This window comes from Aquarana catesbeiana, linkage group LG08, assembly GCF_042186555.1.
Source record: "Aquarana catesbeiana isolate 2022-GZ linkage group LG08, ASM4218655v1, whole genome shotgun sequence".
Lineage (NCBI taxonomy): Eukaryota > Metazoa > Chordata > Amphibia > Anura > Ranidae > Aquarana > Aquarana catesbeiana.
Window position 1 is genome coordinate 39,471,429 of NC_133331.1, and position 27,977 is coordinate 39,499,405.

Below are 27,977 nucleotides of genomic sequence, written 5' to 3' on the forward strand. Positions count from 1 at the left end.
CCAGTGATACCTATATATAGAGAGACACCAGAGGGGAAACCAAGAATTTGCTGCTCACCCCTTGAAAGTTATAAACAAGAGAGAGGTTCCCCCAAAATGGGGTTTTTAGGCAGCACAATGATAAAGAAAATCAAATTCAGTATCAAAAATATAACAAATTTATTAAAGTATACCATAAAAGTTAAAACAATGAGCTCCAGTGGGGGGCATTTGAGATAAAATGTACATTACATATTAATAGGCTGAACATATATTGGCAGACATATATTCACAACAACACTCGGTAGCATGAATATTTGAACCTGACGCGTTTCAACCCCTGTACTTGGGGTCTTCTTCAGAGGATTGGTCTGCTGAGAAATATACATAGATGAAAATTGATACATGTAAATAAATTACATTAGTATAATGGTAATTACATTCACCATGTAGAATATGGATACAATAGTAATAATTTACCCAGTAATATATGTTCGGCAAAAAGGAGAACGAGGCCTCCCATATGGAGATCCCTTGGAACGACTATCCTCCTGTCCCCCCCAGGAGAAGGACACCGGGCACCCCTACCGCCAACCGCGGTTCAGGCCGGGGTAGTGAAAGCAGCGACGTGGCTTGCGAGAGGTCACACTCCTGGATACCACCCACCAGACTAACAAAAACAACCAGGGAGCACAGAGGATTACACCTGTGAGGGTAATCAAAAAGTTCCTCATAATAAACTCAGTCATTTACATGGTACTGATTATATGTCCAAGAAGGGACAAGAAAACAAAAATTATATATATATATGAAATTTTCCAGAGGCAGTATAAGGTATGGGCAGCACCTCAGTGTGTGCTCAATGTGATGACGATCCGTGTGAAAACGTGAAATATAAGAAGACCAAGGTGGAGTGAAAAGGATGAAAAATAGGTAATGACTAGTGAGGACTGAGTGTAGGAATATGGTGAAAGGAAGTGAATGCACCGAAATTGCTGGGAGAAAAGATGTGGAAAAAGAGGGGGGAAAAAGGGGGAGAGAAAATGGGAAGGGGGAGGGGGGGGGGGGGAAGGAGGGGAAGGAGGGGGGGGAGGTTTGGGGTGTTTGGGGGTAAACAGGGGAAGAAAAAGAAATTGCACAAAAAGTTAAAAAGAATTAATTACCTCAAGGGGTACTAAAGGACACGTGTTTAGGCACTGTGTTGCCCCATATACAAGACTGGTGCCTGTTAACCAAACCCGGGATTGGTCATAGGGTATAGCGGGCTCGGTGGATTGGTATCCCACACTGAGTCCACCAGTCTGAAAAATAGGTAAACATCAAAGTGTATCAACTTACACTTTGATGTTTACCTATTTTTCAGACTGGTGGACTCAGTGTGGGATACCAATCCACCGAGCCCGCTATACCCTATGACCAATCCCGGGTTTGGTTAACAGGCACCAGTCTTGTATATGGGGCAACACAGTGCCTAAACACGTGTCCTTTAGTACCCCTTGAGGTAATTAATTCTTTTTAACTTTTTGTGCAATTTCTTTTTCTTCCCCTGTTTACCCCCAAACACCCCAAACCTCCCCCCCCTCCTTCCCCTCCTTTCCCCCCCCCCCCTCCCCCTTCCCATTTTCTCTCCCCCTTTTTCCCCCCTCTTTTTCCACATCTTTTCTCCCAGCAATTTCGGTGCATTCACTTCCTTTCACCATATTCCTACACTCAGTCCTCACTAGTCATTACCTATTTTTCATCCTTTTCACTCCACCTTGGTCTTCTTATATTTCACGTTTTCACACGGATCGTCATCACATTGAGCACACACTGAGGTGCTGCCCATACCTTATACTGCCTCTGGAAAATTTCATATATATATATAATTTTTGTTTTCTTGTCCCTTCTTGGACATATAATCAGTACCATGTAAATGACTGAGTTTATTATGAGGAACTTTTTGATTACCCTCACAGGTGTAATCCTCTGTGCTCCCTGGTTGTTTTTGTTAGTCTGGTGGGTGGTATCCAGGAGTGTGACCTCTCGCAAGCCACGTCGCTGCTTTCACTACCCCGGCCTGAACCGCGGTTGGCGGTAGGGGTGCCCGGTGTCCTTCTCCTGGGGGGGACAGGAGGATAGTCGTTCCAAGGGATCTCCATATGGGAGGCCTCGTTCTCCTTTTTGCCGAACATATATTACTGGGTAAATTATTACTATTGTATCCATATTCTACATGGTGAATGTAATTACCATTATACTAATGTAATTTATTTACATGTATCAATTTTCATCTATGTATATTTCTCAGCAGACCAATCCTCTGAAGAAGACCCCAAGTACAGGGGTTGAAACGCGTCAGGTTCAAATATTCATGCTACCGAGTGTTGTTGTGAATATATGTCTGCCAATATATGTTCAGCCTATTAATATGTAATGTACATTTTATCTCAAATGCCCCCCACTGGAGCTCATTGTTTTAACTTTTATGGTATACTTTAATAAATTTGTTATATTTTTGATACTGAATTTGATTTTCTTTATCATTGTGCTGCCTAAAAACCCCATTTTGGGGGAACCTCTCTCTTGTCAGTGATACCTATATAACCCATCAGTAATTACTGTGGCTCTGTGTCCCGTGATGTTCGAGAAAGAAAAGTAATTGCCCCCTCCCATGCTGAATCATGAATGAACTGTGATAACCACTATTTTTTGGAAAGCTGAGTTAAATTTCACTTGCCACATCCAAGCCTGATTCCTGCCAGACCTGTTGAATCAAGAAAATCACATAAATAGAAGCTGTCTGCCAAAGTGAAGCACGCTAACAGATCAAAAAATGCCACACATCATGCCACAATCTTAAAAAAATCAAGAACAGATTAGAAACAAAGTAATGTATATGTATTGGTCTAGGAAGGGTTTCTAATGCCCCATACACACAATGAGATTATCGGACGAATGATCGTCCGTTTTTTATTGCATGCTAATCTCAGATCGAATCTGATGAGTTTACTAAAGTCACGAAAATTTGCGCACGACAGAAATAAAATTCGGAAGTGATGTCATGTGTTGTAATGCATTTGTATTGCATTTTCAATTGATAGCTGTACTGGTTAAACGAAAATCGTACGATCTGGCATCGTACGAAAAATTTTTTCGTGCATGTCCGATAGAATAATATCGAATGAACTGTCCTGATCGGCTCTTGAAAGCTTTGTACAAACGATCCGATTATAGTACGATCGCTTCGAAAGCGGTATTTTCTGCACGATTTTCTGATCGTGTGTATGGGGCTTAAGGCTTTGGAACTCTAGTGAACCACGGGGAGAGCCATTATCCACAAATGGAGATAACTTGGAACAGTGGTGAACCTTCCCAGGCCGGCTTACAAAAATTACTCCAAGAGCACAAAGAGGACTCATCCAAGAGGTCATAAAAGAACCCAGAACAACATCTAAAGAACTGCAGGCCTCACTTGCCTCAGATAAGATCAGTGTTCATGATTCAACAACAAGAAAGAGACAAAAATGGCATCTATGGGAGAGTTCCAAGGCCAAAGCCACTGCTGACCAAAAAGAACACAAAGGCTCATCTCACATTTACCAAAAAACATCTTGATTATCCCCAAGGACTTTTAGGCAAATATTCTGTGGACTGATGAGACAAAAATTTAACTTTTTGGAAGGTGTGCGTCCCGTTACATCTGGCATAAAAAGGAAGACAGCATTTCATAACAAGATCATACCAACAGTCAGACATGGTGGTGGTAGCGTGATGGTCTGGGGCTGCTTTGCAGCTTCAGGACCTGGAGGACTTACCATAATTGATGGAACCATGAATTCTGAGCTCTACCAGAAAATCCTAAAGGAGAATTTCCGGCCATCAGTTTGTGACCTCAAGCTCAAGTGCACTTGGGATATGCAGTAGGCAATGATCCGAAACACAACAGGTTTAAACAAAGCTAAATTTAGGTTTTGGAGTGGCCTAGTCAAAGCCTGGCCTTAAATCCAATTGAGATGCAGTATCATGACCTTACACGGGCCGTTCATGCTGGAAAACCCTCCAATGTGGCTGAATTAAAACAATTCTGCAAAGAAGAGTGGGCCAAAATTGCTCCACAGCAATGTGAAAGACTCATTGCCAGTTATCGCAAACGCTTGATTGCAATTGTTGCCGCCAAGGGTGGCACAACCACTTATTAGGTTTAAGGGGCAATTACTTTTTCACATAAAGCCAGGCAGGTTTGGACAGCTTTTTTACCTTAATAAATGAAACCATCATTTAAAAACTACATTTTGTATTTACTTGGGTTATCTTTGTGTAATAATAAAATTAGTTTGATGATCTGAGTGATTTAAGTGTGAGAAATGTGCAAAAAAAAAAAAAAAAAAATCAGAAAGGGGGCAAATACTTTTTCACACAACTGTATGTCCATACAGCTGTAGTATAGTCATAGTACATCCATATAGCTATAGTATAATCATAGTAGTTCCATACAGCCATAGTATAGTCATAGTAGTTCCATACAGCTATAGTATAGTCATAGTAGTTCCATACAGCTATAGTATAGTCATAGTAGTTCCATACAGCTATAGTATAGTCCTAGTACATCCATACAGCTATAGTATAGTCATAGTACATCCATACAGCTATACTATAGTCATAGTAGTTCCATACAGCTATAGTATAGTCATAGTAGTTCCATACAGCTATAGTATAGTCATAGTAGTTCCATACAGCTATAGTATAGTCATAGTAGTTGCATACAGCTATAGTATAGTCATAGTACATCCATACAGCTATAGTATAGTCATAGTAGTTCCATACAGCTATAGCATAACCATAGTACATTCAACAAACGATATTTCCATATGCAATTACACCACACTCCTAAATGGGGCACAAAGAGAAAATACTGTTTTTGGTGGTCATACTTAAGTAATGTACTATATATCCAATGTCAAAACTTTTATTAGATTTGGGTATAGTGTGGAAGTGTTACAACCCCGTCAGGTTTTTATTGTCATCTGTGTCCCCACTGGGGAGATTCATCCTTTATGTGTCCTGTGGAATCTTTCAGAGGGGGAAAAGAATTCACCTGCAGTATATTTGTTATAACTGTGTATATGAATTACAATGATCTATGTTTACACAGTATGTATTACAACGGCCTGTGTGTGCATATGTGTTATACTTGTGTATGTGTATATGTATTATAGTGGTATACGTGTCTATGAAATATAATGGTTTATGGCCTCATGCACACCGTAGCTGTTGCGTTTGACTTTTTTTTCTACCCTTAAAGTGATTGTAAAGGCTTGTTTCTTTTTTTTTTTTTCAAATAACAAATATGTTATACTTGCCTCCTCTGTGCAGTTGGTTTTGCAGAGAGCAGCCCTGATCCTCCTCTTCTCAGGTCCCTCTTCACTGCTCCTGGCCCCTCCCTCCTGTCGCGTGCCCCCACAGCAAGCAGCTTTCTATGGGGGGCACCCGAGCTGAGCTGCAGCTCCGTTTGTATCCCCCCCCTCTCCTGATTTAAGAACTGACTTGGATTGGCACCCGTGGGAGCCAATGGCGCCGCTGCTGTGTCTCAGCCAATCAGGAGGGACTCTGAGTCCCGGATGGCCGAGGGACTCGTGGACATCGCTGGACAGAGATGGAGCTCAGGTAAGTATTAGGGGGGTGCTGGGGAGGCTGCTACACACAGAAGGTTTTTTATCTGAATGCATTCAGATAAAAAACCTTCTGCCTTTACAACTCCTTTAAATGCCCCTCCTATATATACACATAGGCTTTTAGAGGAGTTTAGAGGCAGTGTGCATGAAGGCTATATGTATATGTATTATAACTGTGTGTGTGTATATGTATTATAACTGTGTATATGTATTATAACTGTGTATGTGTATTATAACTGTGTATATGTATTATTACTGTGTATATGTATGTAGCACCCTCTACCAATAGGTAGGTGCTAGTATGGGTTATATCATACCTCCCAACTTTTTGAGATGGGAAAGAGGGACACCTATCAGCAAAAGTATGCAGGCATAGGACACACCCGTGCCACGCCCCCTTAAAGGAGAATTGTACAAAAACACAAGATCGGTTAAACCCACAAGTGCTTTTTTTACCACTACTATTCCTTACTATTGGCTTTTAGAATTTTCAAATGCAGCAATTTAGAAATCAGATGAAAGGTTTAGCACTGGGAAACACTTTTTGAACGATAAAAAGTGCATTTTATATACAACTATATAGATCAGACCAAAGTGAGGGACAAATGAGGAGGAATGAGGGACAGAGGGACATTGCTCCAAATAAGGGACAGTCCCTTGAAATCAGGGACAGTTGGGTATATTAATAGGGTTTGTTCAGCACAGGCAAATTTGTCAGTTTTGATCTAGGGGCTGGGAGTGGTCAGAGTAGCAGTGGGTGTGATCACTTGTGCTCCAGTTCTGAGGCGCCTCCCCTGCTTCCAGGGAGAATGTTCTGGAGGAGAGGCTGGGCCAAGAGCTGGAGTGGCAGGCAGCACATGTGGGAACCCTGACCAATCCCTATCTGGTGTTGGCAGGGGGCGGGCCTCCTATATGAGCTGAGGTCACATGTCACTGGGGAGGAGAAGTCGACTGGGTGAAGTGAGGAATGGAGTGCTAGACAGCCGCAGGAGGACACCCCGTCTGGGGGGGGGGGGGGTGTACCGATCGCAGGAGGAGGCCCAGGGAGAGCTGGGAAGGAATATTGCCTCTACACGGTCATTGGCAATGTCTCTGTCACCACGCGGTTGGTGGCAGGGAACTCCTGGAGCAGAGGGGCAGGAGAAGCTGTCAGGACTCATGGTCCGGACAAGTTCCTCATAAAGGACTCAGGGCTGGAAGGTCAGTGAGTGTTACCACAGTGGAGGGCTGGAGGTGCCAGGAAGTCTGTGAGGGAACTCTGCTTCTACACGGTCATTAGCAGAGTCTTCATCATGCACACGGTGGATGATGAGGAGTCCTGGATCAGAGAAGAGACTGTGGGGATCTGTGTCAAATCAGTGTGGCCGGAGGAGTAGTCCATTTGCTAGAAGACAGGCTTTTAACCTACTAGGCCTTTGGAGAGAGGTTCTGCAGGCCTCAGGCCTAGTAGCAGCGAGTCACCAGAGCCAGTAGAGGGGCTTATTCAGAGTGAGTTCATACTACCCAATAGAAGAGGATGTGTCATACTTCAATTAGCAACTACAAGTCTGTACAGGAGGAAGAAAGTTTGGGCAGGAGGTGAAGATATCTAAGACCATTGCTTTTACACGGTCAAAAGTGATGTTTCTATCCCACACACGGTGATGGGTGGAGAACTCTTATGCTGCGTACACACGGTCGGACTTTTCAGCTACAAAAGTCCGACAGACTTTCGACGGACTTTTGGCGGACTTTCTAACGAACGGACTTACCTACAAACGATCACACAAAAGTCTGATCGATTCGTACGTGATGACGTACACCGGACTAAAATAAGGAAGTTGATGGCCAGTAGCCAATAGCTGCCCTAGCGTGGGTTTTTGTCCGTCGGACTAGCATACAAACGAGCGGATTTCTGGGTCCAGCGTAGTTACGACGTAAAGATTTGAAGCAAGTTCCAAATCTAAAGTCCGTCAGATTTGCGGCTGGAAAAGTCCGCTGAAAGTCCGGGGAAGCCCACACACGATCGGATTGTCCGCCAGATTTGGTCCGTCGGCGTCTGTTGGACTTTTGTAGACGAAAAGTCCGACCGTGTGTACGCGGCATTAGAAAAAGTAGTCTGCATGAAGATATGGGGGAAGATTTATATCTAGTCTATTATGCACATTCAATCTTCAGGCTCTAACTTTATTCAAAGTGTATTGGAATCTTTAAATATGATGGCAATGATGAATTCTATGGGTATCCCATATCCCAATCCCTATCCAAGTTGTACCCCCCAATAAAACAACAAAAACAAAGCTTGCAAAAGACTGTTCATTGTCTCTGGAAAGGATGTATGAAGTCTGGCAGTGGGGTGATTTGGCGGATTGTTTGTCAGTAGTGCTAACGCCATGGTTACATGTATATGTATTATAACTGTGTATGTGTATTATAAATGTGTATGTGTATTATAAATGTGTATATGTATTATAATTGTGTATATGTGTATATGTATTATAGTGGTCTTTTGTATATGTACTATAACTGTGTGTGTAGATTATATGTATTTTAACTGTGTATATGTAGTTTAATTGTCTATGTGTATATGTATTAGTACCATGTATGTGTATATGTATTATAACTGTCTGTGTATATGTATTAGTACCATGTATGTGTATATGTATTATAACTGTCTGTGTATATGTATTAGTACCATGTATGTGTAAATGTGTTATAACGTTGTATGTAGTGGTTTGCCTGGAGCTGTCAATATAAATTAAAATGTAAATATAAGTGCAGTGGACCAATGCACATACAGGGGGCACCAGGACACTCATGCTGGGACTTATTGAAGATTTTAGATGTTGGAGTACACAGAGCTGTCCCAGGGGACAATCCCCAGTTGTATTTATCAGTTTTGGACAGAGCAGGGAAGGACGGAGCAGGGAAGGACGGAGCAGGGAAGGACGAAGCAGGAAAGGACGAAGCAGGAAAGGACGAAGCAGGAAAGGACGGAGCAGGAAAGGACGGAGCAGGAAAGGACGGAGCAGGGAAGGACGGAGCAGGGAAGGACGGAGCAGGGAAGGACGGAGCAGGGAAGGACGGAGCAGGGAAGGACGGAGCAGGGAGGGACGGAGCAGGAAAACGAAGCAGGAAAACGAAGCAGGAAAGGAAGGAGCAGGGAAGGGCGAAGCAGGGAAGGATGGAGCAGGGAGGGACGGAGAAGGTTCTGTGAATGTGGTGGGTAGATGGGTGTTGGCACTACTTACATGGGATGATCTGGATGACTCTGGCTTTCTTCATGTTTGCTGGCAGGTTTCCGGTCCTCATGTTCTCCTTCATTATTCGGACATTTGTCAGCTTCTAGAAATACAGAGAAATCACATTCTGGGATTATAATACTGGAAAACTGGACTACAGGCCTGTTATTAAGAAGAAAATCAAACCCTTCCTTTGCTAAATCTATAGAATAACCTGCTGGTTGGCATCATGGCCTGAGTAAGTCTGACCTACAGCCTTCTCTTCAGTCTGGCACAGTTGTGCGGGCTTCTCTCCTGTACTGAGAATGCTTCTACTATTTTCACTGCACACTGTGAGCTTCTCACAGGGTGCATTAGAAGAATAGAATCTGCCTCATTTCTTGGCTGTTGGACGTCCAGTATCGTCCAGCCCTTTGCTGCACAGCCTAGCTGTCCATACCCCTCAATAACGGGATGAAACATGTGGCAGCTGTACACTGTTCTGAGCAGTAATGGTGTTTAAGGCCATACATGTTCAGGGAAGCCCAGCAGCCGCGTATTTCAGTCTGTGATTGATTTTACAAGGCTCTTGGCAGCAGATTGTATGTTGCACCTGTGCCACCCTTGTGCCCAGTAACATTGGGATTTAATTCTCTATGAGCCAAACCCCCCTTTCTGTGTACACAAGCCCATATATTGTCTACATATACTGTATATACATATACTATGTAAACTTATATCGTGTACATATATTGAATATACATATGTAGTGCTACTCCCATAGGAGCCGCAGGAGCATTGCCCAGATCCTCCACAAATGCTTTGCCCCGCAGCCAGGCACAAAGGCTCACTCACACCTTCCTTCAATGACCAATCTAGGGGTGGTGTTGTTTTTATTTTTGGAGAACTTGGATAGGTTTGAGGGAATTGAGTAGAATACTATGTACAACTTGAGGACTAAAGTATTCTTTTTTCTGGACAAGCTGTAGTAAAGTATGTGCTTGCAACCAAAAGTAGATGTAAGCTCTGGAACATTAGTAGTTACCTGCCAGCTCCTTCCTTAGAGCCACAAGAGCAGAGTCCCTTTAGAGGGGGAATAAATGGGCTAAGCTCTTCAGAACACCAGCCAATGTCCCCTTCAACTAGACCCACAGCTGACTCTCTATAGCAGGGGGTGGGGTGGCAGAAGCCCAAACGTCTCTAAGATCTCATAGAACCATCTGTACTCAAGGGCCAGGGATAGCTGGTTGCCTCCTTCCAACTTCCAAGCGACACCCTCTAGTGGTACCAGACCACATCTTCAGCAGACAGCCCCTCAGTCAGGTCTCCCATGGTCTCAGCACCCCAGACAGGTCGCCCACCTGAGGCCTTACGTCAGCAGACATATAGCACCATTGCCCGGGAGGGCAGCGTGCCCTCCAGGCTGGACTAATCCTCTCCAGGAAAAAGACCCAGAGCTCAGTGTGCTCACAGAATGTATACAGTCTGCCAGCACGCCTTCAGAGCTTGCTTCTCTGAGACTGACCAGGGCTGTATGAATATTCATGTTGTCATCCGTATAGCTCCACACCTATCATCCAGAAACATCTTAAGCTCTCTGGATGTAGAAGGAGCTATTAGACTGGCAGCAGTTGAGCACACTGAATAGACCTGACTAGCAGAGTGCAGCTACACTGATTACAGTGAGAAAATAAATTTACCTTATCAAACCAATGACAGCCTCAATGACTACAGTGAGGCAACTAAGTTTATGTATCAAAAATACAGCGAGCCAACACTAAATCTATCTATCCAATCCTAGCACCCACCTAGGAGGGTGCTACACATACACTACATATACTGTATATACACATGGGGGGAGGATTTACTAAAGGCAAATAGACTGTCAAAGTGCATTTGCTCCAGAGCTTAGTAAATGTAGTGAAGCTCTGCTGACTTCAATCATCCAATCATGTGCAAGCAATAATGCCATTTTTCATTTTCCTTGCATGTGATTGGGTATTCTTTGCAAAGCGAAGCTTCATCCCATTTGTTTTGCACAGTCTATTTGCCTTTAGTAAATCCACCCCAGACTGTCTACATATACTGTATATACATTTACTACATTTACTATATATTAGGGTTGCATCAATACTGTTTTTTTTATCAAGTACTAGTACAGATACTTTCGGTCACGTACTCGCCGATACAGAGTACCAATACCTTTGCAAGGCGATTTGTGCCCATAGAAAATGAATGGGCTCAAATCCTACTGCAAAGAATCGTATGTGATTTGAACAGAGATGCAGTGCGTCTCCTGTCCAAAATCACATGCGGTTTCCTGCACTGCTCCTGTGTGAACCCAGGCTGAAGTCACTGTGACAAGCCTGGGTTCGCACAGGAGCAGTGCGGGAAACCACATGCGATTCAGGCAGGAAATGCACCACATTTCTGTTCAAAGCGCATGAGATTCTTTGCAGTGCGATCTGAGCCCATACATTTTGTATGGGCTCAAATCGCACAACAAAGGTATCAGTTTCAGGTATCGGAGCATTTGCACCAGTATGAGTACTTGTGCAAATACTCGCTATCAGCACCGATACCGGTATCGGTTCAACCCTACTATATGTACATACAGTATATTGTCTACATATTCAAATGTAGCCACTTGACCTCCGGAAGATTTACCCCCCTGCATGACCAGACCATCTTTTGCGATACGGCACTGCGTTATTTTAACTGACAATTGTGCAGTCATGCAACACTGTACCCAAATACAATTGATGTCATTTTTTCCTACAAATAGAGCTTTCTTTTGGTGGTATTTGATCACCTCTGCGGTTTTTATTTTGTGCTATAAACAAAAAAAGATCGACAATTTTGAAAAAAAAAACCAAAACAATATTTTTTACTTTCTGCTATAAAACATATCCATATAAATAACAAATTAAAAAAATCAAATTTCTTTATCAGTTTAGGTCAATATGTATTCTGCTACAAACTTTTGGTAAAAAAATCCCAATAAGCGTATATTGATTGATTTTTGCAAAAGTTATAGCGTCTACAAACTATTGGATAAATACTGGAATTGTTATTCATTTTTATACTACTAATGGCGGCGATCAGCCACTCATAGTGGGACATTAAGTGACACTTTTGACACTTTGTGGGATCCCGTGGCACTAATACGGTGATCGGTGCTAACAATATACACAGTCGCAGTACTAATGAGACTGGCTGGGAAGGGGTTAAACATCTAGGGCGATCAAAGGCATGTGTTGGATTTTATTACCTGCTTTACAGGGAAACAAAAACCAGCACATCCCTGCTGACAGGACAGAGCTCTGCTTTTTTTTACATAGACAGAGCTTTGTCCCGTCTTTCTCCTTGCCGATCAGCCAGGGGTCATCCATTGGCTGGCACCCGCTGACCGGCTTGTGCTGTGACCAATGACAGCACAAGTGGCGTGCCGGCCATGTGCGCGCCCTCTACCCTGAAGAGCAGAACCATTATATATATATATATATATATATATATATATATATATATATATATATATATATATGTGAATTTGTGCAGCAGGCCTACACTTTAGCAGTAAAGCTATGGTGCGTGGTCGGCAAGTGGATATATAGGAAGACCCATGGCCCACAGTACCATACCATTAACACATAGATACCCTGTAAGTAACATATGAGGTTTCCCCTTTGTCATTCCCAATATTTGTGACCATACTAGACCAATTAGGATTTCCTATTGTATATGTCATTGCAGATATATATTACACGAGTGACGTCAAGTCACGAAACGCGTAGAGCCAACAGATGTCATGTTTGTCAGGGCTGGGCTCAGCCCTTCCTTCTCAGAGCTGGCACATACAGTACCTGGTGCATTGAAAGGGATACGGTCCGGAGGGACGCTCTTGCGTCTCATCCTCGGAGGTACATGCCCCTGTCCTCCTCCGCAATTTCCATAGACGTTTTCCCCTCAAGCCTGTTGGGCCTCCAAGGGGGAGGGGTCATTGAGGAGGGGGTACTTGTCAGAACCAGGCTCAGCCCTTCCTTCTCAGAGCTGGCCGCTCAGCTGTCGGCTAATTGCCAGCTCCCATCTCTCTCCACAGTTACTCAGCTATTGATGATATCTTGCTCGTCAGTCCTGCCTACTTAAGCCGTCCAGCCCAAAGCTTCTCTGCCTTCACCTTGGTCAACATCACAGAGCCTATCTCCTGCATTCCTGTTTAAAGACTTGCTTTGCTGACATCCCTTCTGGATCCAGATTCTGCTTGCTGTTCCACTACATTGATCCCTGACTTCTGGCTTGGCTGACTATCCGTTTGCGGTTACTGAACTTTGGCTATGATTTGACTACGTTTGTTCTTTTTACTTTTATTATTAAACAAGCGTGATTTAACTGTACTTCTGTCTCGGTCTGATTTCATGGTTTCTGACAATGTTCTAATATCAATTATGTGTAAATATATTATATCAGTTTACTGTGGATTCCATTCATGAACTATGAAATTACTTTAGATGTCATTAGATGTCGGGTTCCAATATCAATCATGTGTTACTATTTTTCTTGTGGACTGTTTATGAACCCAATTTGTATTATATATGTAACCCAGATTTTTATCTGGCAATTTTCATTCTTATTTTAATGATAGGGATTAGAGGAACCATAGACTTATGCAGGTACCCATTTCTGTATGTTTATATATAAATTCTATTGATTATAAATTATTAACATGTGAAACTGTGGTATAGAGTACCAGAACATTTTGTAGATATGTAGACCTATTAATACAATTTGTATTCATTACAATATTTTGGCCCACCGCGTACTTCATTTAAAGTCCCACCTTCTTGCTTTTTCTTTGGCAAGTGGATATACTTGAGGCTACCATTGCTGTTCGCCCCTTCTGAAAACGCAAGCTGCCTGGCTGTTTTGCTGATCCAATGCCTTTAGTACCATCTGAGTATACTTAAATGTAGGTCAGCAAAAGTCACCCCGTATTTCTCTCTGCAGAGATCCCATTTAAACATTTTTAACCGCTTGCCGACCGCCACACACAGATATATACATCAGCAGAATGGCACAGGCAGGCAAATGGGCGTACAGGTACATCCCTTTAAATTTGCCGCCTATCGGGCATGCCCGCGGGTCCTGGGAACTTGATGCTCGCCGGCAGCCCACGATTGCGGTGTGGAGAGGTAGAACGGGGAGATGTAAACAAGGCATTTCCCCGTTCTGCCTAGTGACATGACAGAGATCTACTGCTCCCTGTAATCGGGAGCAGTGATCGCTGTCATGTCCTAGGCAGCCCATTCCCCCACAGTTAGAATCACTCCCTAGGACACACTTAACCCATTGATCGCCCCCTTGTGTTTAACTCCTTCCCTGCCATTTACACAGTAATCAGTGCATTTTTATAGCACTGATCGCTGTATAAATGACAATGGTCCTAAAATAGTGTCAAAATTGTCCGATGTGTCCACCATAATGTCACAGTCACGATAAAAATCGCAGATCACCGCCATTACTAATAAAAAAAATTAATAATAAAAATTCCATAAATTTATCCCCTATTTTGTAGACACTATAACTTTTGCGCAAACCAATCAATATATGCTTATGGCGATTTTTTTTTTTAACAAACATATGTAGAAGAATACGTATCGGCCTAAACTGAGGAAAAAAATTTTTATATATATTTTTGGGGGATATTTATTATAGCAAAAGGTAAAAAAATATTGCTTTTTTTTTTCAAAATTGTCCCTCTTTTCTTTGTTTATAGCACAAAAAATAAAAGCAGAGGTGATCAAATACCACCAAAAGAAAGCTCTATTTGTGGGGGAAAAAAAAGGACGTGAATTTTGTTTGGGTGCAATGTCGCACGACCGCGCAATTGTCAGTTAAAGCGACGCAAAAATTGCAAAAAGTGCTCTGGTCAGGAAGGGGGTAAAGTTGAATGTGGTTAATGGTTGTCAGGTTTGCTTTAGGCTGTAAGGTTCCATGGAGATCAGACAGAGTCCTGCATGTGACATGGGCACCTGGCACAGAACAGCTGTGGATTTCCCGGTAGACGCACAATCATCCAATGACAGGATCTCTGATGAACATGGAAATGTGTTCACTGTACAAAGAAGTAAGCCGGGCCGGGCACACAATGCAGAGCTTTGTCATGGAGCTGTACTGTGTCCAGCTGGCGTCTGCCGAGCCGGATCTGGTATGCAGCTGTAATGTCATAGAACAGAATCCTGATGTGCAGATCAGATCCAGCTTTGCTGCCGGCCTAATTACTAAACACTGTTGCCCAACTCCAGCTAGAGACATTCCTAGAGAGGCGTATTCTCAGGGACAGGGAGCATTACCCTGGGAGAGGAATAATACTGCAGCATAATAACAGGTATCACAGCAACAAAACATACAAATACACAAGCGTACATACTAAAGATAATGTAGACTGGTGCAGAGAAATTTTCCCTAAGGGCTTGATCACATATGCAGCCGGAGGGCAGTAAAATTAAGAGGTTGAGCCACAATCCCTCCTCCCAGCCCACCCCTTTTACCTACTACAGCAGCCTGATGGAGTTGTATATGCCGTGGCCACAACGCTCTGTCGCACAAATGATTTCCCCTATTGCACCGCCGCCAAACGCAGCCCATACAAGTGAATTAGGATGCACCGCAACTGCATGCAATGCATGGGGTGTGTGACACAGGGGTGCAGGCTTTTCAGAGGGATAGCGAGGGCTGCCCCCAGTGTAAATGAGACCTAAGTGTCTGTGTCGGTTTTATTTGACATCTTTAACATTTCAATGCATTATGTATGTAAATTACTGGGCACTTAAACCCCCCTCCTGTCCAGACCAATTTTCATCTTTCAGCGCTGTCGCACTTTGAATGACAATTACGCGGTCATACAACACTGTACCCAAACGAAATTTTTATCATTTTGTTCCCACAAATTTTTGATGGTATTTGATCACCTCTGTGGTTTTTAGTTTTTGTTAAAAAAAATTGAAAAAGACAGAATTTTTTTTTTTTAATGATATTTTTTTTATATTTTGTTATAAAATTTTGCAAACAGGTAATTTTTCTCCATCAATGATGTACGCTGATGAGGCGGCACTGGTGGGCACCGATAGGTGGCAGTGATGGGCACTGAGGGGCACCGATAGTTGGCAGTGATGGGCACTGATGGGCACCAATAGGTGGCAGTGATGGGCACTGATGGGCACCAATAGGTGGCAGTGATGGGCACTGATGGGCACCAATAGGTGGCAGTGATGGGCACCAATAGGTGGTAGTGATGGGTACCCACTGTTACAACTCTTCAGCATCCCTCACTAAACTGTGCACTGTAAACAAATTGGATATTTTTTAATTTTTTTTCTCAGCACCTACTGTATATCTGCTGTATTCATTTTTCAACAGTCCAGAAGTCCAGCAGCCTCAGATATATCTTAATGAGATTTGCTGACTGCCAAGGGGTGGGTGAGCTCACCATCCATCCCTGTCTGTGACTGAAGTCTCCCCCCTTCTCTCTCCTGCCTCTGAGTGAGTACACTAAGGCAAATTAGGGTTCTCAGAGCACCCCTTACATCAGAGTTCTCCTTTACACCAGAAGCCACAGTGTTCCCCCTTCAATCAGAGTCCTCTCCGTACATCAGAGTTCTCAGTGTTCCCCCTTAAATCAGGGTTCCCAGAGCATCCCTTATGTCAGAGTCCCCAGAGTTCTCCCTTACATCAGAGTCCGCAGAGTCCCCCCTTACAGTGAAAGGGAACTCTGCGAGTTCAGATGTAAAGGGAAACTCTGTGGACTCTGATGTAAAGGGGGACTCTTACTAGTAACTTCATATGATTAGAAATGTTATTTAATAACAAAATATATGTATAGTTTATACTACAAAAAAAAATAAAAAAATTGCTGTGTGCTGCTAAAGTGTTCGGGTTTGACTTGAAGAAAAGGTGGCAACCCCAACATAGACTGATTTTACTGTTGTGGGTTTACTGAACTCTGTAAACAACAGGCTTTTAAAAGGAAGAATACTAGCCTAGAGCCCCACCCAGTGGCTGAAATATTCATATGCAATAGCTTTGACCATAATAACTATTGAAATAAAATATATATAGACAGCCACTATACATGTGTAGAACGTACCTTGAACTCCTGCTCCAGGCCGGTTTTCTCAAAGTGAGGTGCTGGGCTGTACAGAGTCTGAAGGTGTTTTTCTAAAGAGGCCACATCGAGTTCTGTGTCTCCATAGAGGTAGTATTCGAGTAAGGCTTGGTAGATGAATGAATACTGCATCTAAAACAATGTGGGATGGGAGGGGAACTGATGAAATGGGCTATTGATGTTTATACTATACATTCTTGTGATTGTAAACCTCAGACATGAAATATGAACAAAGCACATCCCTCTATAGTGTGCATTTGTCTCAATCCAGAGTGCAGTGTAATTTCTGTCTGCTGCTTCGTTCATCTGCTATCAGCATGAATCACTTCTGACAAGTTTTCCTGACACCAAGAGAAAAAAAAGGTGACAGGGGAGGAAGCTCCAGCACACAGCCTGTAATTGACAGCCTCAGCTCTGTCCCTGTGTGCTGTCTAAAGGGGGGGTGTCCCTTTCCTCCAATCAGCTCTCAGAGCTCTCCTTACGGAGCTCTGCAGTGTGTAATGTCAGTTCTCTGCCCCCTTTTCTGTCTGACAGCTCAAACAAGCTTTATAAAGTATGAAAGTTGAACAGATGTCAAGAAGAGAAGATTTCAAATAAACAGGTACAACTTATGTAGGGAGATTGTGTATTAACTGAGGCCAGTCGCTTTCACTGGGTGTATATAAGGGTTTACAACCACTTTAAACTTGACTACAGGATAATAAACTGTACGCGCTGATAACATGTCTGTATAATTAAAGCCAAACTCTGGAAAAACAACGCCTTTCATTTCCAGGTAGGGATATTTGTTCATCGTTGCATGTCTCCAACTTGAACTATGTATAGACCAGTGCTGGCGAACCTTGGCGCCCCAGATGTTTTGGAACTACATTTCCCATGATGCTCCACTACACTGCAGAGTGCACGAGAATCATGGGAAATGTAGTTCCAAAACATCTGGGGTGCCAAGGTTCACCATCACTGGTCTATACCATACCTGGCTGATCCCCCTGGAAGCTGGAAATCCACCAGTTTCTGGGCGACTGCCCTGCTGCATTGTGTACTCAAGAGGCTGCTTGCTCATCATGGGCGACATTAAGAGAACGCTGCGCAATTTCTGAATGAATGCGAGGCATTCTCCAATAGGGTTAGGTGGATATCATGAGGTCACCACCCTGCCTTTCCACCTTGTCCAATCAAAGAAGCCATCGTATTTATTGAGAAAATGCAAAGAGTGTTAAGCAAGCGTCTTCCTGCATTCAGGCAGCAGGGCAACCACTTGACACGGGGCGCAGAAGATCATGGATATCACTGTAGTAGCTGTGCCTACTACAGTCATTTCCAGCTTCCAGGGGGATTGGTCAGGTAGGTGCATAGTCACATTGGTCCAAGATATATAAAATATCTATATCTGGAATTCAGCTTTAAGAGCCCTTTCACACTGAGGCAGTTTTCAGGCGTCTTAGCGCTAGAAATAGGGCCCGTAAAGCACCTGAAAAATGCCTCCCATGCCACCCGAATGTGAAAGACCGAGTGCTTTCACACTGGGGCGGTGCGATTGCTGGACGTTAGGAAAAGTCCTGCAAGCAGCATCTTTGGGGCGGTTTGGGATCGCTGAATTTAGCGCTCCCAAAACGCCCCTGCCCATTGCAATGAATGGGCAGCGCTTCCGAAGCGCCTGAAAATCGTTTTGGAAGTGCCGCAACACGGGCGTTTTTTAACCCCTTCTTCAGCCACTAGCGGGGGGGGGGTTAAAAGCGCCCCTTAAACAGCGATAAAGCGCTGCTAAGACGAGCGTCACTTTAACGCTGGGGCAGGCGTCGATGGTAAAGCGGCGCTATTTTTAGCGCCGCTTTACTGTCGTTTTAGCCACCCGCAAATCGCCGCTGCAGCCCCATTGTTTTTAATGGGCAGGGGCGCTTTAGGAGCAGTGTACACAACGCTCCTACATCGCTGCAAAGATGCGCCTTGCAGGAGTTTTTTTACCGTCCTGCTAGCGCACCGCTCCGGTGTGAAAGCACTCGGGGCTTTCACACTGGAGAGACAGGAGAGGCGCTTTACAGGCGCTATTTTTAGCGCTGTAGCGCCTGTAAAGCGCCTCAGTGTGAAAGGGGTCTTAAGGTTTGTAACTGCTTCTAAATAATTTGATGTCCAAAGTCTGGGCACAGAAACAGGAAAGGTTAGTGGTTCATTTAGACATGCAAAGAAATTGGAACGCCCCATTACCACACCTAATGTGTTAAGATGCGTTAATGGTGTGTTTTGATGCGTTCGCGTCATACTAAAAAACACTTGCTAGACGCCCCTATGTGGTTTTTATTTTTATTGTATGGATTTTTGTATTACATCTCAGCTAGTAATGCTTTCTAAACACATCTCAAACACGTAACGCCATAGCAGCATTTGTAGTGCATTTACTTTGACCTCAGTGGAAGCGTTTGAGAAGCGGCAAAGCCTGGCGAAGGACACGTTGGGTTCAATTTTTGATGCAACGGAACCATGTGAACAACACTGGGCGCTGCAATGCACACAATTTGGACAGGCGTTGGTGGAGCTTCAAAAAAACGCTCATGAAACGCCTTCTTTTTTTAAAATTATTATTTATTTATTTTAGGAGTAAACTTATTTAATAGTAGTATTCTACTTACATCAGTCTGAACCATTTGAGGCCGCTGGCTTCGGATTTTCAAAACAAAGTGAAACACGTCCACCTTCTTTTCTTCATTCATCATGTCTATAATGGCATCTATGACGATGAAGGTTCCCGTCCGCCCAACACCAGCACTGGAAAACACAAAGATGTGCAGGTTTAATAGACTGATCCTATTGCTTTCTTTTGTTTGATGAGAATTAAACATTAGTATTTATTATGTAAAACTAGGGGAATAGACCTTATGTCATTCCCTTACCTGCGCAAATATATAATTTGTATTGTGCGGTTATCTTATTGTTAGGGGCTGCTCGTTGTGAGGTTTAAAAAAAAACTAAACTTGAAGAAAAAAGTGTGATGAATCACGCACGTTACTAGTTAATAATGCGCTGACATCATAAAGTGCAAAAAAAAAAAAAGTGCAATATTATGAATGACCACTAGATGTCCCTAGCGGATTAATTAACATATGAACATGCAAAATTGAATACAGTCACATAAAATAACTCTAAAGTGCTCACAAGCAAATATGTAAAAAGATACCATCAGATATCTCCAGTGGCCATAGCTCCCAACTGTCCCTGATTTGGAGCAATGTCCCTCTGTCCCTCTTTCCTCCTCATTTGTCCCTCATTTTGGTCTGATCTATATAGATGTATATAAAATGCACTTTTTATCTATCAAAAAGTGTTTTCCATCGCTAAACCTTCCATCTGATTCCCAAATTGCTGCATTTGTAAACTCCAAAAGTCAATATAAAGGAATAGTAGTTGTAAAAAAAAAAAAAAAAAAAAAAAGCACTTGTGGGTTTAACCAATCTGTTTTTTTTTTGTGAAATTCTCCTTTAAGGGGGCGTGGCAAGGGGTGTGTTCTATGCCTGCATATAGGTGTCCCTCATTCCCATCTCAAAAAGTTGGGAGGTATGCCAGCGGGTGGCAATAAACATAAAGCGCAGTGTCCAAAAAATGTATTAGATGGTTAATAAAAAAACTGCAAAGTCCAAAAATAATAATAGTATTTATTAGCTTGTTATCTCTAGTTCACTTGTTTTTGATAAGCTCATAAAGACTTCAGTATGAACAACATTTTAAAAGCAGAACCCCGGCTAAAAAATATAAAAAATAAATAAAATGAAATTAACAGCCATATAAAAATAAAAATAAATAAATAAAATCATCAGCTTTTTCTCCAATATTCACTCTCAATCTGAAGCTGTCCCCTGCAGTAATACCTTTCCACCACTAGATGCTACCAGTCAGGGGCGGACTGACCATTCGGGCACTCAGGCACTGCCCGAGGGCCCCATGCCACTAAGGGGCCCCATCAGGGTTGCCAGCCTCAATAAAACCAGGGACGGTATGTAAAAATCTGTTTTTTTTTTTTTTTTTTAATCCCAAGATTATAGCTGCCCCAATACCTTTACTGTGTGCGTATACTGTGTGTGTATACTGTATGTCTGTGTGTATACTGTATGTGTGTGTGTGTATACTGTGTGGCCCCATAATCTCCTATTGCCCGGGGGCCCCATAATCTCCTATTGCCCGGGGGGCCTATAATCTTCTCCTATTGCCCGGGGGCCCCATGAGTTGCCAGTCTGCCCCTCCTACCAGTATAGCTTCAGTACTTTGAGTCAGTTACCCAGAAGCTTGCGGAACAGACTTCTTACTTTTTTTTCTGACTTTTCTGATCGGGGTGATTGTTCTTTCATCAATGACTTAATAGATTACAGCCAGAGAGTCACCAAAACAATTAGGCAACTAAAATTTTCAGAAGCAGGTCAACAGTAGCAGCCCTTGTATTGACCAATAGCAGTCTAGAACTAGGGATTTTTTTTTTTTTGCATTTTGGACAGAGCGGGATTAGAGCGCCCTTTAGGTTTTTATTGCTGTCTGTGCCCCCTTTAGGAGGGTTCACCCTCTCTCTACATTTTGTCCCGGTGACCGTTATCGCTTATCGTTTTTGGGTTGTCACCATAACAGGAATGGAGGGAAATCTTCCAAAGGGATACCAGTTCTGGTGACAAACGGGGATTCCATCGCTTTGGATGGCTTTTCTCTCACTTCCTGTTTTGGTTATGGGACAGGAAGTGAAGAGAAACTTTCAGAATGGGACACAGTTGGCAAAAAAAAAAAAAAAAAAAAAAACGCTTGGGATTATAACCCGTCTTTACTGTAAATAAAAAAGTTTTGCCTTTAGATATACTTTAGGGGCTGAAGAGGACCTCACATGCCTTAATAATGGGGTCCCTGTTCAGAATTCCAAACAGTAACCTTTGTGTTACAGATGACTTTCTGCATGCGTGTTTTTGATGCGTTCTTGTGTATTTTTGATGTGTCTTTCATGCGTTCTGGTGTCTTCCCCTCCCCCTTTTTTTTCTTCATCACAAATCAGGACATGGGCGTTCCGCTGCATTTTTTATGCATTTTCTTGCACTCCATACAGCAAAAATGCAACATGCGTTACTTTTGTTGACTGCACTGGTGTGAACCAGGGCCATTGGAATCAATGTTCAACACTGTCCATGCATTTTTGGTGCAGAATAAAAAACAAACTGGACTGCATCTCGTGTGAACCAGCCCCTGAGCGTTCATAGCGATTCACAGTTGTATTACACTACTGGAGCCACTAGGTGGAGTGTTTGTGCAATAAATGACGCTCCTTTTATCATACATGATATCGTCAAAAGTATTGGGACGCCTGCCTTTACACGCACATTAACTTTAATGGCATCCCAGCCTTATGGCCCATACACGCGATCCGAAAATCGGACGATAAATACCGCTTTCGACGCGATCGTGCGATAATCGGATCGTTAGTACAGAGCTTTCGAGAGCCGATCAGGACACATCATCCGATATTATTTGATTGGACAATCACGAAAATTTTTCTTGTACGATAACAGATCGTATGATTTTCATTCAGTCAGTATAGTTGTCATCCCAAAATACAATACAAATACATTACAACATGTGACATCACTTCCGATTTTTTTTTCTGTCGTACGAGAATTTTCGTGACTTTAGTAACCTCAATTTCTACTTGTGACTATTAAGCGAAAAAAGTCGTACGATCTGTCATACAATATTTGGATCATGTGTACAGGCCATAAGGTTACTTTCACACTGGGGCAAGAGGGCGTTAGTGGTAAAGCGCCGCTAATTTTAGCACCGCTTTACCGCTGTTATAGCAGCGCTTTTCGGCCGCTAGCGGGGCGCCTTTAACCCCCACTAGCGGCCGAATAAAGGGTTAAAAGTGCTTTCGGCATTGGTGGCCATTGATTTCAATGGAAAGGGCGGTGAAGGAGCGGTGTATACGCCGCTCCCCCACTGCCCGAAAGATGCGGCTTGTAGGACTTTTTCTAACGTCCTGCAAACGCACCGCCCCGATGTGAAAGCACTCGGGCTCTCACACTGGGGCTGCAAGGGAGGCGTTTTTCAGGTGCTATTTTTAGCCCTTTAGCGCCTGAAAAACGTCTCAGTCTGAAAGTATCCTAAGTCTGTAGGGTTCAATATTGAGTTGGCCCGCCCTTTGCTCTTATAACAGCTTCAACTTTTCTGTGAAGGCTGTCCACAAGGTTTAGGAGTGTGTCTATGGGAATGTTTGACCATTCTTCCAGAAGCACATTTGTGAGGTCAGGCACTGATGTTGGACGAGAAGGCCTGGCTCGCAGTCTCCGCTCTAATTCAGCCCAAAGATGTTCTATCGGGTTGAGATCAGGACTCTGTGCAGGCCAGTCAAGTTCCTTCACCCCAAACTCGCTCATCCATGTCTTTATGGACCTTGCTTTGTGTACTGGTGCGCAGTCATGTTGGAACAGGAAGGGGCCATCCCCAAACTGTTCCCACAAAGTTGGGAGCATGAAATTGTCCAAAATGTCTTGGTATGCTGATGCCTTAAGAGTTCCCTTCACTGGAACCAAGGGGCAAAGCCCAACCCCTGAAAAACAACCCCACACTATAATCCCCCCTCCACCAAATGATTTGAACCAGTGCACAAAGCAAGGTCCATAAAGACATGGATTAGCGAGTTTGGGGTGGAGGAACTTGACTGGCCTGCACAGAGTCCTGACCTCAACCCGATAGAACACCTTTGGGATGAATTAGAGTGGAGACTGGGAGCCAGGCCTTCTCGTCCACATCAGCGCCTGACCTCACAAATGCCCTTCTGGAAGAATGGTCAAACATCCCCATAGACACATTCCTAAACCTTGTGGACAGCCTTCCCAGAAGAGTTGAAGCTGTTATAGCTGCAAAGGGTGGACCAACTCAATATTGAACCCTACAGACTAAGACTGGGATGTCATTAAAGTTCATGTGTGTGTAAAGGCATGTGTCCCAATACTTTTGGTAATCTACTGTATATGATAATGAGCACCACTCATATCCTCTGTCCCCAGCACCCCCCTTGGGCCTCATTCACACTGGTATTACTACAGATTTTCTAAATGCAGGAGAAGTCATCTGAGACGTATAAAATTATTTTGCTTTCCTTCTAAATCACTTTTTCTTATGTTTAGAAGATGTTGTTGCTTATTTCTCCAATACTCTATACAAATCTATGAAATGAAATGGAATAAAAAAGCTTCTTCCAACAAAAAAAATAAAATTAAATCACTTCTCCCACCACTGATTACAGAGCTGTATACACTGGAAAATCTCCATTCAACTTTAAAGGCATTTTCAATTTTAAATAAAAATAAATATCGATGTTCAGATCCAAATATACAGAAATCAGACAACACAAGGACTCTTATGTGTGTCATTATAAAGGCTCAATGCACCTTAAACTAACTTGGTTGAGGCAAAAAATCAAAAAGTCAATCAAAAAAAAAAAAAATCAAAAAATCAAAAATCAAAAGTTGGTTCCCATTGCCAATCTCCTTAGGAAAACATGACTTCTTTGGCTCATGCTCATCCTCTGGTTTCAGTGGTTGCTTGTTCCATGGGAACGGCAGACAACATACTGAAGCCTGAAAAAACAACCCGGAAAATGGCATTAAATGATCAGCAATGTCCTCATATCTCCCTCATGGTGGGCTCACATTGAGTCACCTAAGGGCTCGTTCAGATGGACGCTGGGGGCACTGAAAACAGGGGGGCTGAGTAGCAGTTTTATGTATAGTATTTTACTGTATTACCCAAAAACGGGTAAATCATGTACTTGCGTTTGTGTTTTAATTACTAATTAAAATTATGTACTAATTAATAATAATTATAAAGTAGTGCTAAATCCAATGGATTATTAACAATATTAATTATTTAACTATATTGCCCAAAAAAGGTTAAATCGTGCGATTGCTTTTGTGTAATAATAAGTACTAATTAATATTAAATGAATAGTAAATATTTAACATTAATGAATATAAATTAAGTTTTAAATTGTGTGTTATTCTTAAATAAGTATAAATTCATTTACAGAAATAATAATAACAAAATTATTTTAAACATTTTATTATTATTAATAACGATCATTAAAGCAGACTTTCGGTAATATTTTCAACTTTCCATCTATTAAATCTTCCGCCCTTGTTTTAAGTTTGGATAGTAAACTTCTAGATTGTAAGCTCTAACGAGCAGAGCGCCCTCTGATCCCTCCTGTATTGATTTGTAACTGTACTGTCTGCCCTCATGTTGTAAAGCACTGCGCAACCTGTTGGCGCTATATAAATCCTGTATAATAATAATAATAAAAAAACATTTTTATTTCTTATACCTTATACAGCCCACTCCCTGTTTCTTGTTTTGAAAAAAAAGCCTAGGCTTATGACATCATGCACAGCTCTCTCTCTCTCACTCTGGTGAGAGTTTGCTAGGAAGGGAGGGGGGGGGGGGTGAGTCATAAGAGGGCCAATGAAAGCGGAAGAGCTGGGGCTGTGCCTCTGTGTGTCTGTGTACATCCAGGAAGAGAACAGACGGCAGCTTCAGCTACCCACAGTTAAAATGGATGCAGCCAGACTCAGTGGAGGGAGATGGGGGCTGGGGGCACTAAAAGCAGGGGGGCCGAGTAGCAGTTTTATGTATATTAATTATTTAACTGTATTACCCCAAAACGGGTAAATCGTGTACTTGCATTTGTGTTTTAATTACTAATTAAAATGATGTACTAATTAATTTTAATTATGAAGTAGTGCTAAATCCAATAGATTATTAACAATATTAATTATTTAAACTATATTGCCCAAAAAAGGTTAAATCGTGTGATTGCTTTTGTGTAATAACTACTATTATTAAATGAATATTAAATATTTAACATTAATGAATATAAATTAAGTTTTATTTTGTGTTATTCTTAAATAAGTATAAATTCATTACAGAAATAATAATTATAATAACAAATTATTTTAAACATTTTATTATTATTAAAATGTAATACGCTTAATAATTAATGGTAATACAGTTAAATAATTAATATACATAAAACTGCTACTCAGCCCCCCTGTTTTTAGTGCCCCCAGCATCCATCTGAACGAGCCCTTAGGTGGCTCAAAGATCACACACACAGAGGCACACCTTCAGCTCTGCAGCTCTCATTGGCCCTCTTACGACTCACCCTCCCCTCCCTTCTTGGCATATTTCTGCAGCATATTTGGCAAGTACAGAATTGCAGTATATATAAAATAATATGCAAAGTGGTTGGAGGGAAGCTTCAGAATGGCAAAGATGTTTTTATTACAAATTATGTGAGCAGACTGCAGTTCCTCTTTAACATTTTTTTAAATAGTAAAATATTATTACAAAAAAGGATTAAAATGATTATTTTAAATAAATGTAATGATTTGAATACTTATTCAAAATAATTATCAAGTAAATATTATTGGTAAAAACAATGTTATTAATTTAAAAAAAGACGTTTTATGGCAGGATCACCAGGTATTTTTAGAACGATGGCAGGATCACCGGGTATTTTTAGAACGATGGCAGGATCACCGGGTATTTTTATAACGATGGCAGGATCACCAGGTATTTTTAGAACGATGGCAGGATCACCAGGTATTTTTAGAACGATGGCAGGATCACCAGGTATTTTTAGAACGATGGCAGGATCACCAGGTATTTTTAGAACGATGGCAGGATCACCAGGTATTTTTATAAACGAGAGCTACAGGTTTAAAAGACTGCAAATTACTGTTGAAATGCCATTAACATGTTACAACGTGAATGATTTAACGTGGCAATATTATTATTATTATTATAATACACGATTTATATAGCGATATAGTTAAAGTAGAACTAAATCCTATAGGTTATTTATTATAATAATTATTTAATTATTTTGGCAAAAAATTATGTATTGGCTTTTGTGTATTACGTTCCTGCAGGTTTCAATTTTGTGTTGTTTTTTTTTTTATCAAGCATGAATCCATTCCAGGAATTGAGGGAGAAACAATGACAGATATAAGAATGAAAACAGCCCAGCAAGTGAAGGTCACATCAAGAATTCCTTTCATGTAAATATAATAGCAGAAATGCAAAGCTGCTCCCACTGACAATACCAGGACGATAACGAATGAAAACCGAATGTAAAACGCAGATCTAGAGATAATCTATGGCACACTTGGCCAACATGAAGAATCGGGGACATTTCCAGGGACAAGCTGCATAGCTGAGACAGTCTCTGGAAGTGACAGACGGGTAGGTGACCTCTATGTAGGACATGGGATGCACTCTTTGGACTGTTTCCTATGTATAGAATGTCTCCCTTATAAAGCAGGGTGCATTGGAGGTGAAAATGAAAGCCTTCGTCCTAGAATATGGAAGCTCGGGATGTCACACTGACATCCAGGGTCAGGCTCCTTCCTGAAATAGTTTTATGGGATATCCTGGCATGCTATATATTCATTTTATAGTGTTGTGCCCTTTCTGCAATGTCCACGCTGGATACAAGTATACATTCCTGCATGTAATAGACATACTGATGTACTGTATAATATTTAGAGATCCACAAAATTGGGATCTTTTGGCTAAATATTGGCGGCAGAGGAGAAGGTGAAATTAAGTTTTTTTTAATTTTTTTAAGGATGCAATGGTCTTTAAAGTAGAACTATGGTAAGTATATAATCACATACACTATATTGTCAAAAGTATTGGGACACCTGCCTTTACACGTACGTGAACTTTAATGGCACCCCAAACTCGCTCATCCATGTCTTTATGGATCTTGCTTTGTGCACTGGTGTGCAGTCATGTTGGAACAGGAAGGGGCCATCACCAAACTGTTCCCACAATGTTGGGAGCATGAAATTGTCCAAAATGTCTTGGTATGCTGATGCCTTAAGAATTCCCTTCACTGGAACTAAGAGGCCAAGCCCAACCCCTGAAAAACAACCCCACACCATAATCCTCCCTCCCCCCACA

At 42.1% G+C, this 27,977-nt stretch overlaps 1 protein-coding gene across 1 annotated transcript in view; it reads right to left on the minus strand.

The window, feature by feature from the left end:
* PTPRE (protein tyrosine phosphatase receptor type E) overlaps positions 1 to 27,977 on the minus strand; it is a 314,657-nt gene that overhangs the window by 29,999 nt on the left and 256,681 nt on the right. Inside the window, exons 12-14 of the mRNA XM_073595734.1 lie at positions 19,622 to 19,757; positions 16,977 to 17,126; positions 8,864 to 8,957 (exon numbers count right to left, since the gene is read on the minus strand). Coding sequence (XP_073451835.1) covers positions 8,864 to 8,957; positions 16,977 to 17,126; positions 19,622 to 19,757 — 380 coding nt within the window. The remainder of the gene's footprint in view (positions 1 to 8,863; positions 8,958 to 16,976; positions 17,127 to 19,621; positions 19,758 to 27,977) is intronic.